We start from the raw sequence: 18,385 nt of genomic DNA on the forward strand, positions 1-18,385 counted from the left end.
TGTCAAAACAGACATGGGCGTGGACTTCTGCAGCGCTCTTGTTGTTTTGTTTCTGGTATGTTTATAGAGCAACGTAACATCCGCTTGTGACATGTGCCGCGTTAATCTCGCGAGAAAAAATTTAATCCCATTAAAATTCATTTAAATTAATGCCAATAAAAACGCGCTAAACTGACAGCTCTACTTTTTTAAATAAAGTTGCATATAGGAATTGCTAGTAGCTGTTTCTTGAAAAAAAACGGACATTTTCAGAATCCATATGATTTGTGCGATACAGCCATATACGTAAGATTCACCACAAAATCGGTATGAACTATGGCTAAACCGTATGGGTTGGCAGGTATGCCCTTAATTAATACTCCTGCTCAAAACACTCGTTGAAGCTTTTCAATGAATAGAGGAGGCGCTCAAGTATTGGCCCACTAAGGTGCTTATAATACTGACCTCTTGTGCTTCAATTGTGCATTGCACTTATCGTGATTGTTCCTTCAGGAATACATACAATGACAGTAGAAAAACAACTGCAATTTGGTATGTCACCAATAATGAATTAATTACGCCACCGAGTTCATTTTAAATCCAGTCAGTCTGGAGAATGTGAAAGCATTGCCGAATTACATTGCAAATATTCAAAATGGGTCAAACAATATAATTCGGCACAAAATAAATTTTGAAATTCTCACTGGGATATCTGGCTTACATTCACAGCTGTGTCTTTGCAATAATGAGCACATTATGACCCAAGGAAGGGAGCAAGAAAGGCTACTTTGTGAGTAATTCCATTGAGTGGGAGGGTCTGGCGGGCCACTCTTGTATATATTGCAGTAAAAATCACATTCCCTTCATCCAAGCCAGTAGCACTGATACTGCTTGCTGCCACTGGCCGGCCACTCCTCGTGGGACAGCACACAAGGTATGGTTCAAGAACATGTACAGTATGTCTATGGAATTAAAATCTCATCTGGTGATGAATTAAATCTGATCGTACTTACATTTGTGAATATGATCCAGATAACACAGGGAATCTTAATCTTAATATGATATAATCGTGTTGACAAAGCTGCACCTCACATGTGCAGTTGTTGTTGTTAATAATCCTGTTATCTCTAGTGTGGAAAAGATAGCTGAGCAGATAGCAAGGCCAAGTGTTATGTTTGGTCAAAGATAGACTGAAAGGTCCACACGGGCTGGCCCTGTTCGCCTCAAGCCTGCTGAGGCGGATGCCAGGAGGGATTAGGGGGGAGTTGAAATAACTCTGGGAGTGGATGAGGAGGGTAGAGCTACCTTTTATAGAGAACGTGTGCAGCCTCCACCGTGACTACTTTGTCCTCCTGTGTTTCATTAACTCTCAGGGTCACGACTTGATACGTCACACCTTCGAGCAAAAACATCCTCCTCAGCCGAGCTGATAGTCAGTGTTAATTCCGCTGTTTTTAATGACTTCATTTTTGGAATGGATGATTGACAATTGCGTTTACATGATGATAAAAAAATCTGTCAAATCACAGCAGTGACTATTTTACGTTTGGAATAATGCTGCACATTCACTACTCCATGTTCAACACCTTTCACCACTAGCCTATACACATTGAATGTCTTTATTTGTTTATAGCTGTGATTATTCATGTTACCTTGAATCAAACCGAGGTTATCTTCTGACATGATCCTGCTGTGGTGAGGTGAAAATATACTGTATTGTTGGGAGGTATCAATATAATATTATATTATATAATATAATATTTGTTGACTCAATACAATCATAAAAGGTAGTTGCAAGTGATTCAGTACAGGGTGTGGATGTTTTTATGCGAGCGGCAATGTTATAACCAAACACTGGGCATCATAAAGTAATAATTGTATTAAGGTGAATTAAAGATGGCGATTGTAAACACTTGGTTAGTGTGGGTTTGTGAGTGAACTATTCGTAGAACGAGGAATTGAAATTGATTTACAGTAGTTTTAATAAGCCTGTCCTGTCTTTATCAATTTAGTCTTGAAGGGCAATATCCTAATACCGGTAAATAAATACATTTGATGCAAGTTCATTAGTTCTGGACAATCCGAATGCAATACTTTTTAAATCATTCAAAATGATGAAGGGAATTACTGTACGTGGCTCAAGTGACTAATTTCAAATAGCTAACGTTATTTGTCATGCTCCAGGAATAGTATTCGCTTGATATTTAGGCATATTGTTAAGAGTGTGAGTCCAACTTGAGGGCTGCCCTGACAATTATTCATTGACACGTTGAATGACCCGCCCTTCCTACTCCTATTACCTGTCTTCTGCTTCTTCCCCCATTCCCTCCCATTCTTCCATGACATCCAGCCACACTTCCACCTGTGTCTTCGTCTCCAATTCCAGCATCGCTCCATCCAAAGCCTGAGCATGGCGCACACCGGGCTGAAGTCGTTCTTCAGGAGCCTGTCACGGACAAAACCTGTGGAGCCCGATGGGGAGAAGTCCACCTTTAACCGATGCCTGACCACTTTGGATCTAGTGGCGCTCGGTGTGGGCAGCACCCTCGGAGCCGGCGTCTACGTCCTCTCCGGAGAAGTGGCCAGAGAGTCGGCCGGGCCCAGCATCATCATCGCTTTCTTCATCGCTGCCCTGGCATCCATCTTCGCCGGATTGTGCTATGCGGAGTTTGGTTCCAGAGTTCCTAAGACAGGCTCGGCGTACCTTTACAGCTATGTGACAGTCGGGGAGCTGCTGGCTTTTATCACCGGGTGGAATCTGCTTCTCTCTTATGTCATTGGTAAACTGAATGCAGCTTTTATCAACAGCAGTGTGATCTTAATGGGAAAAGCATGGTTGATTGATGGTCTATTTTCTTCAGCTTATTTAACATACTTGGAGAGACAAAAGATAAACGATTAACCATCCGCATGATGCATCATGTGACCTTACACCTGCTGTAGAAGCAGATTCTAATGATTCACATATGTATAATCTTGTCTTACTGCCATGTAAATAGGACCATAAACCTCCAAAGTCTAAAGTTTAGCGGATGCCAGGAAATATCAACATGCATATTTTCGGACTTTATGACTGCAGTTATATGTTGACTCGGTTTATTGCATTTTTCCTCTCATTTTCTGCTCAGGTACGTCCAGTGTTGCGCTTGCATGGAGTGGGACCTTTGATGACCTCATCGGAGGCGTCATGTCCAAATATTTGCAAGAAAATGCAGCCATGGGCCTTCCAGGGTTGGCACCCTATCCAGATGTCTTTGCTGCTTTCCTTATTATGCTTCTATCCGGTAATTTTGCCTTACTACACAGTAAAACAAACAAAAAACAAAATAACTTGGCCAGAACATTTCTGCTAGAAATATGGCAACATGTTAAATATTGACGCGATGCCCGTATAGTTTGTAGTCTGAAAATGTTACAGTACCAAAAATTAATGCCATAAAATGCACACATGCCAAACTTGACCAACACATTCATAATATAACTTCCAAGATAATGCCTGTTTCTTTGTCGCTTGTTTGCTTTTATCATTCTGTTATGTTCTTTTTGTCTCATGCACTGATTTGCTAGCTAAGAGCTAACATAGGGGGCACGTCAAAGAATCAAGAGAAAAAGATAGCAATTGCTAAAGAATTTGTGGTCAGAAAAGACAACCCAATGCTGTATTTGGGAAAATTGAAGTAGTTTATTTCATGAAACCCTGATTGTTGATGTTGTGATTATTAATGTGATTTTATCACAGTCATTTGGACATTTTGACTGTGTTGCTTTGCTTTTGCTATTTAAATTTGAAAGATTACAGTTTATTGGTTCATTCTAGAGATATTTGAATTTTGAAAACAAATTTATCCTTTAAAATGTACATTTGTGAGTAGTTAAGTAAATTACAAAAACACCATAGTAAATTAAACACTGTATTTATATTTTTTTTCTGTTACGTGTTGACATGTTTCATTTCAAATTTCACGGGCATTTTTACGGTGTACCTCAGACTTAGATGTGTCAAATCTAACACAACCTCCTGTTATTGTGTTCCCCGTGAAGGCTTGCTCTCCTTTGGGGTGAAAGAGTCAACCTCAATCAACAAGGTCTTCACAGGGGTCAACATCCTGGTTCTGGTCTTTGTCGCCATTTCAGGCTTCATCAAAGGAGACATTGCTAACTGGCAAATCAGTGAGGACTATTTGCTCAACGCCACAGCACAAGCCAAGTAAAGTCAAACAGTTACAGCTAGAATGTTATCTGTGTTTGGGTGCATACTGCATCCTCTCATTGACAGATATGGCATTATCGCCCTTCAGATTACAGTTCATTCAACCTGTAGATGAGATAACGTCCTCTCTTTTGTGCAGTAATTTGAGCACGACTGCCAATCTCACAAGCGACTTCGGGGTCGGCGGCTTTTTCCCCTACGGCTTTAGTGGAACTCTGGCTGGGGCAGCAACATGCTTCTACGCCTTTGTGGGCTTTGACTGTATCGCAACAACAGGTGAGAACATCGCGTTTTGCGCATTTAAATAAAAATATGTTCCATCCATCAAACATGGTTTATTAAATCGATATCAATCACTTTTATGCATCGATATAGCAAACATTTACACAAGAAATGAACAACCTGGTCTTCCTCTACCTTTTTGTTTGTTGATTGTTTTAAGCCTCAAATATGGAGGAACATTCAAATCAATAGATTTCAGTCTTTAACCAATGGAATTTGCTTCTGGCCATGGGAGCTCGGCACTTCAAGAACTCATAAATTGCACAGTGTTGAGTCATTTGCAGACACCTCAAAACAAATATACAAAGACTATTGTACAAAGCGTAGCGAAGATGAAGTGTTATTCTTTATATACAGTATATAATATGCAGCAACGATTGTTTCACAATTATGTTCCTCGGAAGTGAAAACATTCAAAAGAGTGATAAGTGACTTTAAACGACTAAATATATAAGTTGACAATGAATTCATATGAGTTTTGAAAGATTGGTTGGGGATTTAGCCAAAGGCCTAAATATTTGAAATCATCCACTTGCTTTGCATCTGGTCACGTGCAAAGCAACATGACTTGTGGTTTCTTCTTTTTTTAAAGAAGCTTATTAGAGAATCACTGTTGAACCTGATTGAAATCAGATTGTGATGAATGTTGAGTTTGTTGAATGTCCGAACTCAAAAAGTATATTATTATGTCATCAGCGTATTGATGAATCTGAAAGTTTTTGGGAGGTCATTGATGAAAATTGAAAATATAAGAGGACCTAAAGATGAACCTTGTGGTACACAAATGAACATCTAAATAAATAAATAATAGTGTTTAAATTAAAAAGTCACTATCGTGGCCGTATCAACCTCTTATTACCCGCTCTACTTAATAATCTAGAAGATTGTTGAGCAAGTTTATTATGCTGCCCTAACATTTCTGCTGATGCTGTATGGTTGAGCCGACACATTTTTGGAAAAGTCAAACATATATAGTTCCCAGACTCTTGTTTGTTCTCCAGTTATGACGAGAGTGCAGAGCAGGATTATGATGGTTTGGGGTTTTTCATTCTGGTTAGTTTTTATTTCATTTATACTTTTATTTTTCAAATGCTGTTAATTATATTTAATTTTTAGAGTGTGTCTTTTAGTTTTTATGAGTTTTATTCTTATTTTCTAATGCTTTGTTTAAAACATTCAAAAGTGCTATCTATTATCATATTTAAAACACGAGGCAATGATATGATTTGTTCTTCAAATTATACTATACTATACTATACTATACTATACTATACTATACTATACTATACTATACTATACTATACTATACTGCAGCTATGAATGTTAGGTACTCAAGGAACATTATGATGACCTACTGTATGTGTGTTGTTGTTAGGTGAGGAGGTGAAGAACCCTCAAAAGTCCATTCCAGTGGGGATTGTGGCCTCTCTACTGATCTGCTTCCTGGCCTACTTTGCTGTTTCTGCTGCACTTACACTGATGATGCCTTACTACATGCTCAGCAAAAAAAGCCCCCTGCCCGTGGCCTTTCAATTCATCGGCTGGGGTCCCGCCAAATACGTTGTGGCTGTGGGGTCATTGTGTGCCCTGTCCACCAGGTACAAGCATAACATTTGATTTCAAATTTAAATGTTTGATTGGCACGGATGATAACAACGCCCTGTGAAGGTGATCATGTCTGAGCATGTTTTTATTGGTCTGCGCAGCCTGTTGGGGTCCATGTTCCCTATGCCCAGGGTGATGTTTGCCATGGCAAGGGACGGCCTTCTTTTTCAACCGCTGACCAAAGTCACCTCCCGGGGTAGTCCTGCTGTAGCTACCATATCATCTGGAACTGTGGCAGGTAAGGCGTAATGATTTGTATGGAGGAGTTGGGATCGCAATGCTGAAAAAATGGTGGGGTAGCAGACACCCCACATTACTGACTCTTCCTGTCTGAGGGGCCTTCCCTGTTGACACTACCTGACCCTAATAATTGACACTGACAATAAAACTCCTTTATGACATATTGAGTAGACAAAATACAGATCAGTGGCGGGCTGTGCATTCGGTTCCTGGGGCTTTAGTGCGGACTTCATGGCACATCTTAATACATGACTATCACATGACAATTATGGAAACTTTATGATTCTTTTGTATTATTTCCTTGACAAAAACACAAAAAGAACAAAAATGCTGCATGCAACATCATCTGGAGCAGTTGAGAATCTATTTTTATCTAATAACATGACGAAAACATTTACCACGAAATAGAATACAGTATATCAAACTGATACGGATTAGATGCCGAGTATTAAATTCATCGGTTTGTGTAGATCACTACAGATGTTTTTGGCTCTAATTGGCCAATCAGTGGAGGAAAAAATGTTGCGCTCATAGCCCCGCAAAGACAAAATTTGATTGCCTAAAAAGTCCCAGTGCTAATATAGTCTGAATTCCAATGGCCAACAGTAGTGATTCTGAAAGCCCTGGGAAGATTAGATTGACATGATAGCACATAGAGGGTGGAAATTTAATTTGATGCAAAAAAATAATAATCATCTGACTTTTACACCGCCGTAGTGGAATCGGTGAATGTGACAAAATGAAGAGGATAAATGTTTGGAAGAAACTAATGCAATTTCTTTTAAAAAAAGGGAATTTAGGTTGTCAGTGTAGGTCAGTGCTTGTGACAATGTTTAGAACAGCAGAGATGGCCTTGCTGGCACTGACCTTTCACAGCTGGTGCACTATAAGACAGAAACGCAAAGGAACTTCTTCCTGAAACAACACAATAAGCATTAGGAGGAACTTTGCAATTGACTCACTCTCCTGTGTTAATTCTATGTGTCTTAAGATTCCCAGAGATTTTGGTGCTCCCTAATTTTACCAGTAGTCTCCCTTTTTGGGACATCACATCTTTGCCTGGATGTTAGCCCTTATACTCTGACCACAGTGGGATAGTCTTGGGGGAGATCCCAGGGGGAATCAAACAGGGATGACCTTGGGTGATCATGTGTTTAAGGGGGCTGCACCGCGGTCAACTAGTAAGCACGTCTGCAGGGTTCAATTCAGACTCCGGCCTTCCTGTGTGGGGTTTGCATTTTCTCCCCGTGCCTGTGTTGGTTTTCTCTCGTCACTCCAGTTTCTTCCCACATTCCAAAAACATACATGGCAGGTTGCTTAGGCACTCTAAGTTGTCCCCAGTTTTGATTGTGAGCACAAACGGTTGTTTGTCTATGTGCGCCCTGCGATTGTTTGGCAACCAGCTCAGGGTGTACCCCGCGGGCCTAGAGCCGCAAGAGAGCTGGGGTAGGCTCCAGCACGCATCCAGGACCCTTGTGAGGTTTAGCGGTTTAGAAAATGGATGAATAAGATGGATATCCGAAAGGAAGAACAAAACAAAGCGCCAGCTGCTGAATCTGATGGGCCACTATCACACCAACTCCAATTCAGTCACATCTGCATATGTACTGTCTGTGCTGAGTTGTATTGACGCAAAATAATGTTTTTCTTCCATTTTCAGCCTTCATGGCTCTGCTGTTTGACCTGGACGCCTTAGTGGAGATGATGTCTATTGGGACGCTCTTTGCCTACTCACTTGTGGCGATATGCATCCTAATACTGAGGTGACATATAATATATTCATTCACAGCTCAAATGCTTTGAACTACATCCTTTCATGTTGCATATGTGTTGTCATTTAAGGTATCAGGTGACTCCATCTGAAGATGGAGGACTACAAATCATAGAATCCAACACCAAATTCGGCTTCCTGAAGCCGCCATCATCTCCGAATTCAGACACTTCAAAAAGAGTCACAATTCTGATTTTAGTCTCTGGTAAGGACACACTTTTCTTTTCTGTCTTGTACACGTGCTCCGCTGTCAACGCTGCCTGATCATTGCATTGTTATGCTGTAAATTGTTTCTTGTCATGACTGCGTACAGTCGCATGTGTGACTGCTCTGTGCATCACTCTGAGCCTGGCTATTGATGCACTACACAACATGGAGGCATGGAGTGTGGTGCTCGTCTGCATCATCTCCATTATACTGCTACTAGCCGTTTTCCTCATCTGGATGCACCCACAGAATGCCAAGAAAGCCTCCTTCATGGTGGGTGCATTTTACAATATGAATATGAGGAACTGAGCACACAATCTCAACAGACATGGCTGTTTGTGTGCTCCATAGGTGCCCTTACTCCCTGCACTGCCCATTGTGAGTGCACTTATAAATGTCTACCTCATGTTCCAGCTAGAAGGTGCCACGTGGCTACGCTATGCCATCTGGATGGCAGTAGGTGAGGCCACACATCTGATGGGAACGTTTCGTACGTTATACTGGAGACAAATTCATTGTGTGTGCTACATACTTGGCCAATAAAGATGATTCTGATTCTGATTCTGAAGTACAGTGGAACCAGTGAAGTCAAATGTGACAAAATATGGAGGGAAAAAAAACATGCCTCAGAGGTCAACCAAAATAACCATCAAGACAACAGATCAGAATTATGCATTATGTGTGTTTTTTATGTTAGTTATGTAGAATGCCTAGCTGATCCTAAAAAACCTTTAAGCGAAAACATAATGGCGAATGACAAGCGTGAAAACAAAATATTCAATGTCTGATTCATTTTACTTAATTTTCACGATCATTTATTTTATGGTGGTTAACACCGTGAAAGTTACTTATGAATGTTAAAATGTCACTTGGAACGTGACATTTTCAGTTCATAAACGTTTCATGATGGCAATTTGAACCTGAAACCAAATCCATTCCGCTAACATTTCAAATCAAGCGGCGTCAGAATGGATTGCGTTTGAATTTAAATGTTGCGCTTCATGTAATCATCTAAGTCGGTGAACTGTAATATTATTTCTTTGCAGGCCTGCTCATCTATTTTGGCTACGGGCTGCATCACAGCGTTCAGAGCCAGCATCACAAAACTAACCTTTCAGCCGTCGAAACCATCAGTGAAAAAACAGACAAAGACATCCTTAAAGAGTGCAAATTGTGAGCACTAGTGGGATCGGGAGAGATGAATAGAGTTGTTACTGTGACCCACTGTTTTGTAAACGTGATTAACTATCAGCACCTCTGGTGTTCCTTGCTACAGTGTCAAGCATTTGTGGTTCACAATGACTTTAGCACACATTCATGCAGTTCAAGCTTTCATCCGTTCCGCTTCATGTTCTTCAATGTCTCTCTTACGAATCATACTGACACGTATTGCCGATTTATTGCAAAAGTCATTTCTGGACCCAGCTGCGTTTTACACTGCAGAAAATGTCAGTATAAAAAAAAAATCAGCTGCTAATATTTGTACTTTTCAATTTTGGCTGAAATTGTGATTGTGATTTAGAGATATTCATTTTTTTGGGCAGAATTATTGTTTTTATCACGTGACGGCCGACATTTCAGCATGTTTCTTGTATCTATGTGTAAATATAGACTGTACATGTTTTCTAATGATGAATTGTAAATGTATATTTTAATTGAAGAGAACTAATGTTTTCAAGATATTTGCCAAAGTGCTTTTGTTTTCCTGTGGTTCATTAGAAATAAAACTTAGTAGGGTAGAATTTACCCCACCCACACTCGGATTTACTGCCTAACAATAAGACCTTTCAAATCCGATTACTTACAGTATGGCATGCTCACAAAAAACTTAACGATTCACCTAGCTTTACTTGGTTAGCGCAGGATGTTGACAACCAAAATGCACGCAGTGGTTGTCTGCCCCTCGTATATTTTCCCTGAGATTGATTTACAACCACGTCATGTATGTAACTATATTTTTCTGTGAAAAAAATCAAAATCAAGAATTGGCGTATTTTTGGTTGTTCGTCACATCGCAAGTACAAAGCACAAAAACAAGTTAACATCAGCAGGCATTACTTTCGCAGCACACCAACTGCTTTGAATAACCTTTCCACAAGTCTCATCTGGACAAGGTTGTTGTTTCATGCCGCTCACAGACTTCCACTCCGGCGGCTAAGCAAACAGCCTCTGCGATTCCACATGGAGAGGCCTCCGCTTTTGCGCCCTCATTGGTCCAGACAAGCTTGAAAGCCCCCATTGAGCCAGTCGGCAGGAATTTGGGGTGCAAATGCTACTGACAGAGGGCGGAATTTGTGTGATTCTAGAAAGCAGCTGACCACTCACTTTGCGAGTTCTGCCCACCTTCTCCCGTGACTTCCCTCATTCTTCTCCGTACTTCTTTTGACTTGCATGCACCGAACTGTGTGAACTAACAAACGGCCGTCTTTGGTAATCCCGCATCATGACTTTGGTGAACTTGCTTGGGTCGAAGTGGAGACTGGTGCTGAGTGCTCTTTTTATTTGTATCATAATCTCCGAGTTAGGTAAGTGAGTCATCAGTTCTGTCGACGCACACTTCTATGTGGGGGCCGCAGGCCACCATTAGATGTTGTTATGCTACAGTGACCACCGAGGACAAACTGTTCATGTTCAGAAAAATGATATACCGTACATTGAACCCTGCCTAAAACATCTTTCACAGCTTTGCTCTTTTCCCACCTTTTTTCATTCTGTTTTTTATGGGGTTTTTTTAACACTGCATTGTGTTATGCATCCTGATTGGCTAAGAGACTTTAGACCAGTGGTCACCAACATGGTGCCCGCGGGCACCAGGTAGCCCGTGAAGACCACTTGAGTAGCCCGCCAGTGCCTGGACATTGTGATTTGCTAGTAGAAATTATGATTTAAAAATGCAAACATTGGCAGTACTGTGAGACATTTCGAAACACGATCAAAGTCTGACAATTTAAATCATCAAGTATTAAAAATAACACATCCTCATATTATTGAAGGTATTTTGGACAAATATGTTATTTCAGACGTGTATCAATTTGGTAGCCCTTCACACAATCGGTACACATGAAGTTGCTCTCACCCTCAAAAATGTTGGTGACACCTGCTTTAGACTAATATCACTCGTTTCCGCAGCTCATTGCTGTACAGCTTGCCCTCCATGACAAAACTCACAATGTCGATGAAACATTCTGTAGAGTATTTCTAAAAACTGTCCGTTGTTTGTAAGAAATGGCTTATATTGATGTCTTTTTTTATGCTTGGGCCTGAAATTTTTTTTCAAGTAATCTTTGTTTTCATTCAATGCAGTATTGTATTATATAAGATACAGTACAGTAATACAGTATCAGAAAAAAAACATGACTACTTCACGGATTTCACTTATCACAAGTTCTTTTTGGAACATAACCCCCGCGAATGAGGGCTTACTGTAAATATAAACAGCTCAGTATCTGTATTTGACTGGCTGTCTGTTTGTTACTTGCTGCTTCACTGAGCATGATGAACAGATGGCTGGCACCATTATGATTCTGTGCGGTTGACAGTTCGGGTAAACTTCACCTCGACATGTACCGTACACCTTGATCCAAATCCTCACCAAAATGTTCCTCGGTGGCCATGCATTACCACATGACTCATAAAATATCAATGAAATTGGGCTTGTATATTTTGCATATTGTACTCCTGCTTACGGAATGTTCCCTTTGTTATATGTACCGGTACTGCTTTACTACGTCAAAATGTTCTGGGAAAAGGTCAAACGATGATTGCCTCATTCCCTCTTCTTTGATGGCACACATTACTGACGTCGGAAATGTTAAGATACATTTGACGATGGGAAGTTTTATGATATGTTCTGATTGCTATCTAGTTTATTGTCATAAAGATGCTCAAGAGCAGAGGAGGAGTCGAGGGAAGGAGGCCAAAACTGGAAAGCCGAAACAGGCCAAAGCAGTAAAGAAAGGGCCCTTGCCTGTAAAACCTAAACCAAAGGTTAAAGCACCAATGCAGGCTCAGAACTTACTCATACAGGTAGAACTCCTTCTTTAGACGTGACCCTGTACTCTTTCCAAGTGACCCACTCTGGTTTTTATATGACACCCCAAAGGTGATAAACAGAGGTAAGTTCATGAAGGTGGGAGACACAATAAGCGTGCACGCTGGAGACACTCTGGAGTTGAGGTGCAGGGGGAAACCTGTGCAGTGGGCCCTGCCATCGTACCTGGAGGAGGAGGATGAAGGCAGGCTCAGGTAGGCCTCCCGCTTGATAAGCCTGGAAGGTACCTTGCAGACAAATACATGTCTTTTTATATGCTGGATCGGTTTTGCTGCGAAAAGGGTGAGTTGGACAGCAAATCAGACAGGAAACGACATGGCAGTGGGAGTGGAACAGGCAATTTTTCCACTGGTGTCTGGTGCGCTGTGTTACAATAGAATTGGATTTTTCATTGCAGTTCGATTTTATTGGACTTGTACTTGTTTCTTTTGAATTCAGTTCGCTCTAATTAGTTTTTAGAATGGGTTTGTTAATGTTTGTTTGTTATTTTTCTTAATGATTCATTTTAGTTGAGTTTTTATTACTTTTCGGATTAGTTTTACTTTTGTTTATATAAGAATCAGTGATCAATTCAAGATATAAACAAGGTTCACAAGTATTATGAACTAAAGTTAATTAAAATAAACTACAAATCCCCAACAACCTTCCTTAATATGGTTAAATATTAATATAATTACAATACCAATTTGTAATACCAAAATAATTACATTTAAAATCACCCCTATTGGCTCATTTATAAATTTAAGTGATCCTCGTCTTCGTCGGGTGGTGTCCGTCCCTCATTCAGCTCGGGTCCTCTACCAGAGGCCAGGAAGCTTGAGGGTTCTGCGCAGTATCCTTGCTGTTCCCAGCACTGCACATTTCTGGACTGAGATGTCCGATGTTGTTCCTGGGATCTGTTGCAACCACTCATCTAGTTTGGGGGTCACTGCCCCGAGTGCTCCGACCACCACAGGCACGACTGTCACCTTTACCTTCCTTTCTCTGAGCCCTTGGTATTTCTCGAGTTTCTCATGTTCCTTCTTCCTGATGTTTCCATCACTTGGGACCGCTACATCCACTACAACGGCTTTCCTCTGCCCTTTATCTATGATCACGATATCTGGTTGGTTCGCCATTACCATCTTGTCAGTCTGGATCTGGAAGTCCCACAGGATCTTCGCTCTGTCATTCTCCACCACCTTCGGAGGTGTTTCCCATTTTGACCATGGGGTGTCCAGTCCATACTCCGCACAGATGTTTCGGTAGACTATGCCAGCCACCTGGTTATGGCGTTCCATATAGGCTTTCCCTGCCAGCACCTTACACCCTGCAGTTATGTGTTAGATCGTCTCAGGTGCCTCTTTGCACAACCTACACCTTGGGTCTTGGCTGGTGTGGTATATCTAGGCCTCGATGGCTCTGGTGCTCAGGGCCTGCTCCTGAGCAGCCAGGATGAGTGCCTCTGTGCTGTCCTTCAGGCCAGCCCTCTCTAGCCACTGATAGGACTTCTTGAGATCGGCCACTTCAGTTATGGTCCGGTGGTACATGCCGTGTAGGGGCTTGTCCTCCCATGATGGTCCCTCTTCCAGCGCCTCATCTTCTGTTCCCCATTGTCTGAGACATTCTCTGAGTACGTCATCCGTAGGAGCCTTCTCCTTGATGTATTCATGGAGCTTGGATGTTTCGTCCTGGACAGTGGCTCTCACACTCACTAGTCCCTGGCCTCCTTCCTTTCGGCTTGCGTACAGTCTCAGGGTGCTGGATTTGGGATGGAACCCTCCATGCATGGTTAGGAGCTTTCGGGTCTTAACGTCCGTGGTCTGAATCTCTTCCTTTGGCCACCTTATTATTCCTGCAGGGTATCTGATCACTGGCAGGGCATAGCTGTTTATTGCCCGGGTCTTATTCTTGCCATTGAGCTGGCTTCTTAGGACTTGCCTCACTCGCTGGAGGTATTTGGCCGTGGCCTGGACGGTGTTATGTGCCCAAGCGGGATTCAAATCACCATCTCCTGTACACCAAACCGATGCCTTACCAACTGAGCTATCCAGCCGCTCATATATATATGTATATATATATATATATATATATATATATATATATATATATATATATATATATATATATATATATATATATATATATATATATATATATATATATATATATATATATATATATATATATATATATACTGTATATATATATATATATATATATATATATATATATATATATATATATATATATATATATATATATATATATATATATATATATATATATATATATATATATAATAGGGAGGCCCGGTAGTCCAGTGGTTAGCACGTCGGCTTCACAGTGCAGAGGTACCGGGTTCGAATCCAGCTCCGGCCTCCCTGTGTGGAGTTTGCATGTTCTCCCCGGGCCTGCGTGGGTTTTCTCCGGGTGCTCCGGTTTCCTCCCACATTCCAAAAACATGCGTGGCAGGCTGATTGAACACTCTAAAATTGTCCCTAGGTGTGAGTGTGAGTGCGAATGGTTGTTCGTTTCTGTGTGCCCTGCGATTGGCTGGCAACCGATTCAGGGTGTCCCCCGCCTACTGCCCGAAGACAGCTGGGATGGGCTCCAGCACCCACCGCGACCCTAGTGAGGATCAAGCGGCTCGGAAGATGAATGAATGAATGAATGAATATATATAATAATACATTTTATTTGTGGGCGCCTTTCGAGGAATTCAAGGACACCTTACAACAGGCAGTTAAAATCACAAATACAATGTTAAAAACAACATGAAATAAATTAAGAAAAAATAAAACAAAATAAAAATAATGGATTTATGGTCCGAGTGAAGGCTTGTCTAAACAGATGTGTTATTAGGCTGGATTTGAAATGTGTTAAAGAGTCTGTATTACAAAGGTCAGCGGGGCGTGTGTTCCAGACCTGGGGAGCGGAGCGATTGAAGGCTCTGTTTCCCATGGTGATCAGGCGAGCAGGGGGGACAGAGAGGAGGACAGAGGACGAGGATGGAGCGGTTCGGAAAAATGAATGAATGAATGATAACCTTGGCGATAGGATCGGTTACAAGTTGGAAGAGAATGGCTTTCTACTGTATTTTCTCTTTCACCTCCGCAGGATTGTTCAGCATGAACACTACGGTGTTCTGACACTCATCAACACTACTGGTGCAGACACAGGGGAGTACACATGCTACCCCATGTTCTGTGAGGCTACAGATTGCAGAAAGAACTACGACAAAGCTATCAAAGTCTTTGCTTTCTTTCCTGGTATGGTGAAAAGCCAACACTCCAACATTAAAGTCTTTCATTTCACTACCATCATGATAGTGACTCGATGTTGACGTGTTTTGTGACAGACCCGCAGGAGCTGTTTGTCCCATCGTCTGACTACTATCAGGTAATCCAGCTGAGATCCAACTGGCCTACCCGCCTTCCCTGCCAGGTGACATCACCCGCAGCCAATGTAACGCTGCACCGCGAGTTCCCGCCAGTGGAGGTGGCAGTGGATGGGACGGAGATCTCTTTCAACGTGAAGAAAGGTTTCACCATTCATCGACCGCGACCTTATCATGCAGGTGCTTTGTACTGTGTGGCCAACCTGGGCGGCCTAAGGCAGAGCTCCACGAAGTACATGCTCATCTATGTCAACTGTGAGTGCCTTCTGACTTAACAATTCATCTGCTATTTAAAGGACTGGTGTGTAATGAAGGAGGAAAGAAGAACTACTCAACCGAGACCAGCCGAACTAATTTCATGTTGCAAATATCAGTTTTGGGGGCACTACCTAAACAATGTTTGAGGGCCATGCCCACAACTGCGACTAAGACTTCTTTTTTCTCTTTTTACTCTAAATAAAAGCAAAATGAAAGTTAAAAATTATACAACTTTAGAGCCAGTGGATTTATGTCAAATCAAGAATTCTAAAAAGCAAACGACCAAAAAGGTTCGAGACACTTTCTGTCTGTCTTTATACATACGAAAATAATCTAATACTTAAATGAACTTCTTGAAACCCATTTCTCATCTACAAAGATGTGTTTACAGAATTTATTTCAAATAGGTTACACAAATTCTTCTGTCATTCTCCCCAGAATAGTGACCCGCTGATTAAGGTTTGTAAGTTTTTCAGTGGTCCTTCATCGTGTCTGGAAAAAAAACCCCATGCATTTAAAAAGACCACCATATCCCTGCACAATACTGCAATCACGTAATTGGACAGAATCACAGCTGATGTTTTTCCTGGCCAATGACTCATTGTGGGTACACAAGAATCCCAACATGGCTTGTCTGTCCTTCACATTAAAATGGAAAAATAGCATGTTGTCGTCCACTTCTGTTGGCTTTTAAAAGCTATTTTGTCCCTCTGTTGTGTGTACTGTAGTTGAAATGTGTATTTGTGTATATTAACTCATTCAAAAATGCCATCTTTCAACATTTTTAGACCCCATGGCTCCCCCCGCACCAGTCATCCAGGCCAGTTCGACCTCTTTGACTGCTGGTGACAATCTACGTGTCAGCTGCACTGTGATGGGAGAGAGGAATGTGGCAGTAGAGATCACATGGGAGTACCCGGGACAGCAGGTCACATATCATAAACACTCTATGATCATTAAATTGGTTACACTCAGATAATTGTGGCAGCAGTACATAGTGGAGAGGTGTGCTGCTCACATATATAAAGTATATACTGTATATGGCTGGCTTACTGCCTGAAGTCAGCTGGGTTAGGCTTCAGCACCGCCGTGACCCTCGTGAGGATAAATCGGTTCTGATTATGGATGGATGGAGTGATATACCTGTATATATTGTACTAGCTGGTTCGCCGCCCTCTGGGCGGCTCATCAGCTAGTTCCTGCGGAAGGCTGGTAAGGTGGGCCTTTGGCCCACAAAAGTGTTGTTGCTTGGTTCAACTTTTTGTTCATCTTCATTGCTTATCGCGAAAATAAAGAGATGTTTAGCTCTACTAAATAACTAACAATTTCATTGCAATGCTTGTGGGTAGACAACATTTTTTCGCTAAGATGCCCGCGCGATCGTAGTGAGCCACTGCCTGAGCGGCGCAGTGGCGGCGCGCAGTGGCGGCGCGCAGCGGCGCGGTGAAGTAGGTACGTTTTGAAAAGGGACAGACGGAAGGACAGACCGCGTGCGGGACGACGCGCAATATATATATAGATGTTATTGTATGTGTAAAGTTATCTATTGAAATGAGTTGAAATTCTATCAATTTGTTGAAGCCTCCCAAAAGAAAAAACAATAAACTTTGGAATGTGTTTTTTAATGAGAAAAATAGCACTCTCTAATACTTTACGATATAAAAACATATTGTAATGGTATAATCAAATGTCAAGAAATAAACACCGATCCAGTTCAGTAGCCCGTCTATGACGTTGTGCATTGTTTGTTAGCATAAAGCTAAACAGACTCATCCGAAGCAAAGCTTTGTGGTTGTTTTCATTACTCAATAATTAATTCTAATTATCATTGTTTTATGTTTAGTTTGGCAATAAACTTCAGCAAATCATGACAAAGTTAGCTTCAAATAAGAGTTTGACTCATATTCACTCTATGACTTCTAACTTCTTTCGTTCTGTTGTTTCATTTTATCTGTACTGGGAGCAGATCGGGAGGCCTCTGTATACACTCGAGAGTATCAATTCAGTTGGTGGGAGCGCAGCTGGTCAGCAGATTCAGTCCATTCTCTTGGTGGACGAGGTGAGGGACGTGGACCAAGGAGCATACACTTGCACTGGTGAGAATCTCCAAGGGTCCAAATCCGTGTCCACCACAGTCAAAGTGCTTCCCAAAGCTAAACCTCCAAAACCATGAAGCGCCTTTCATTTGACACCCAGCATGTTTCACTTTTGTGGAAAATTCCGATAAGGACATAAAACCAGCAGAAAAATAATGTGAATACATGTAACATTTAATATTGTGCATCCCAGTTGATCTATTAAACTTCTTTTTAGACATACTGTATGTGGCTATTTTCTTTCTTTTTTTTTTTTACTTCTTTTGACTTTTGTATGATTCCTCCATGACTGTTTTGTTGTGAGATC

The 18,385-nt window shown here is 41.4% G+C and overlaps 2 protein-coding genes across 5 annotated transcripts in view; both read left to right on the forward strand.

Annotated features, from left to right (window-relative positions):
• Positions 1 to 838: 838 nt before the first annotated feature.
• Positions 839 to 9,976, forward strand: LOC127606327 (cationic amino acid transporter 2-like). Of its 3 annotated transcripts, none has more exons than XM_052074582.1 (12): positions 839 to 913; positions 2,330 to 2,759; positions 3,108 to 3,263; positions 4,021 to 4,186; positions 4,329 to 4,465; positions 5,847 to 6,069; positions 6,178 to 6,314; positions 7,977 to 8,079; positions 8,159 to 8,292; positions 8,401 to 8,567; positions 8,646 to 8,788; positions 8,864 to 9,330. In XM_052074582.1, the coding sequence occupies exons 2-12, from the start codon at positions 2,390 to 2,392 to the stop codon at positions 8,997 to 8,999; spliced, it is 1,872 nt and encodes a 623-aa protein (XP_051930542.1). In that variant the 5' UTR covers positions 839 to 913; positions 2,330 to 2,389; the 3' UTR covers positions 9,000 to 9,330. The 3 variants fall into 3 exon arrangements, with proteins under 3 accessions (XP_051930542.1, XP_051930552.1, XP_051930561.1); XM_052074592.1 differs by having other exon boundaries at positions 863 to 913; positions 2,366 to 2,759; positions 8,864 to 9,331; XM_052074601.1 differs by lacking the exons at positions 839 to 913; positions 8,864 to 9,330 and adding an exon at positions 9,341 to 9,976 and having other exon boundaries at positions 2,294 to 2,759; positions 8,646 to 8,754.
• Positions 9,977 to 10,597: 621 nt separating this feature from the next.
• The window catches only part of LOC127607134 (platelet-derived growth factor receptor-like protein), a 97,791-nt gene continuing 90,003 nt past the window's right edge, over positions 10,598 to 18,385 (forward strand). The window contains exons 1-7 of one of the 2 annotated variants that reach the window (XM_052075259.1): positions 10,598 to 10,819; positions 12,160 to 12,320; positions 12,397 to 12,539; positions 15,445 to 15,596; positions 15,686 to 15,979; positions 16,771 to 16,910; positions 17,949 to 18,050. In XM_052075259.1, the coding sequence (XP_051931219.1) occupies positions 10,738 to 10,819; positions 12,160 to 12,320; positions 12,397 to 12,539; positions 15,445 to 15,596; positions 15,686 to 15,979; positions 16,771 to 16,910; positions 17,949 to 18,050 (1,074 nt within the window). In that variant the 5' untranslated portion in view covers positions 10,598 to 10,737. Of the gene's footprint in view, positions 10,820 to 12,159; positions 12,321 to 12,396; positions 12,540 to 15,444; positions 15,597 to 15,685; positions 15,980 to 16,770; positions 16,911 to 17,948; positions 18,301 to 18,385 lie in introns of those variants that run through there. The other variant, XM_052075249.1, reaches the window with a different exon arrangement.

The sequence above is a fragment of the Hippocampus zosterae genome, chromosome 1 (assembly GCF_025434085.1).
Source record: "Hippocampus zosterae strain Florida chromosome 1, ASM2543408v3, whole genome shotgun sequence".
NCBI classification, from domain to species: Eukaryota; Metazoa; Chordata; class Actinopteri; order Syngnathiformes; family Syngnathidae; genus Hippocampus; species Hippocampus zosterae.

Bases quoted from the DNA above. Each gene is read 5' to 3' on its own strand.
- LOC127606327 (XM_052074582.1), top strand. From the start codon at position 2,390: ATGGCGCACACCGGGCTGAAGTCGTTCTTCAGGAGCCTGTCACGGACA. The intron at 8,080-8,158 runs GTGACATATAAT...TTGTCATTTAAG, and splicing joins ATATGCATCCTAATACTGAG to GTATCAGGTGACTCCATCTG. The intron at 8,789-8,863 runs GTTATACTGGAG...CTGATTCTGAAG, and splicing joins CTGATGGGAACGTTTCGTAC to TACAGTGGAACCAGTGAAGT.